The 1,688-nt window shown below is 47.7% G+C and overlaps 1 protein-coding gene across 1 annotated transcript; it reads right to left on the bottom strand.

Moving 5' to 3' along the window:
- Nucleotides 1–210: 210 nt before the first annotated feature.
- Nucleotides 211–831, bottom strand: LOC145949909 (uncharacterized). Its single transcript, XM_083060826.1, has one exon. The coding sequence runs from the start codon at nucleotides 829–831 to the stop codon at nucleotides 211–213; it is 621 nt and encodes a 206-aa protein (XP_082916952.1).
- Between the last annotated feature and the right edge of the window lie 857 nt (nucleotides 832–1,688).

Here is a 1,688-nt window from a genome sequence, read left to right as displayed (position 1 = left end):
AATAAAAGAATGGGAAGCCCCAGAGTCAAACAAAAGCATCACATCCTTACCAGCAGCCTTGCCCTTCCCCTTCACTAGGTTAGAAGAAGTCGAAGCCTCAACATCAGTCAAAGCGAACACCCTACCAGCTGTAGTGGGTCTGTCACCCCTCTGAGTCTCAGTCCTCTGAACATTGCTCCTCTGAGTATCAGCTCTCTGCGCCTCGCTCCTCTAAGTACTCATCTCCGGTCTACTCCTGGTGGGACAGTTGAAAGACACATGGCCCATCTGCTGACACCTGAAACATCTGCTCTCAATGTGTGAATAATCCCTGATCAAATGGGATCCACCACACCTGTAACACCTAAGGGCAGCACCTCCACTCTGTCCTCCTCCTCTGGTAGTCTCAACAGGTTGCCTAATGACAGGACCCCTTTGCTGTGGCTGGGGCCTATCATACGGCTTCCCCTGACTTCCACTTCCTCTCTTGGACCCAGCTAGTCCCTCAACAGCTCTGATCACCCGGTTACTCCCTTTTAACCTCTCTACAATCTTCGTCTTCTCTACTAAGGTAGGAAACTCGGTGATGGCCATAGGCACCACCACCTTCTTCAACTCATACTTCAGCCCCTCAGCAAATTTTCTGCACTTCCAGGCTTCAGAAATAGTCTGTGAATAAAACTGAGCCAAGTGCTCGAACCTCGATGCATACTCTGATACAGACAACCTACCCTGATGCAATCGCAAAAACTCGGCCTCCTTGGCGTGCCTCACGCTCTCCGGATAATACTTCTCCATAAACATTGTCCTGAAACACTCCCAATCCACTATAACTCCCCTAGCAGCAAGCATCTGGCAAGTGTTTCTCCATCAATGCTCGGCCTCTCCCACCAGCATATACACAGCATATGTCAACCTCTTCTTTGGAGAACATCCCAGAACATTAAAGATCTTCTCTAACACACGCATCCAGCGGTCAGCTACCTCTGGATCTGCTTCACCCGTAAACTGTGGGGGATGACACTTTTGGAACTCAGCCAGGTCCCGGCTCTCCTATGACCCCGTGGGTCTTGCTGCACCAGCTGCAGCTCTTTCAGCTTCCATCCTAGCAAAATATGCATTTTGCTGCTGCATAGCCATAGTCATCATCTCCATGGCACGGGCTATCTGTTCGTTGGTTCTAGTCATCGTCTACAAAATAACAGTATATTTAGTACACTACCACTCAACCAAACAACAATTAACAACACAACAGTTCATCACACCAATCAACACGGCAAACAACACAACAAGACGGCACAACACAGAGTTAACACAACAAAAGCCTAAAGGAACCACCCCCAAAGAGTGTCCACTAGACTCGACCTGCTCTGATACCACTAAAGTGTAACGACCCGGCTGGCCACTACACTCCCCACCATAACACACCGGAAACACTAGACAGAATAGAACAAGTATATAAATATAGAGTCTAGAATATAAATATATACATATGTCCCGAGTCCGACTAGAGTTAGGGCATGCAATACAAGAATTACATCAAAAGTCACTATGCCAAGTGACCAAAACAAACAAAGCATCCATAGAAGTCAGCTCCATCTATCAGTTGCCGACTCATCACTATCCACCACCTATCCCTGCTCTGCTCCCGTACATAGTACGATCATAGCAGTCCAAGCACATGGAAACACAAAGGGTAAGCTAGCATA

Source organism: Cajanus cajan, chromosome 1, assembly GCF_000230855.2.
Source record: "Cajanus cajan strain Asha chromosome 1, NIPB_CcT2T_4, whole genome shotgun sequence".
NCBI classification, from domain to species: Eukaryota; Viridiplantae; Streptophyta; class Magnoliopsida; order Fabales; family Fabaceae; genus Cajanus; species Cajanus cajan.
This window is presented reverse-complemented; position numbering and strand designations above follow the sequence as displayed.

Coding starts and splice junctions, on each gene's coding strand:
- LOC145949909 (XM_083060826.1), bottom strand. CDS start 831: ATGCTTGCTGCTAGGGGAGTTATAGTGGATTGGGAGTGTTTCAGGACA.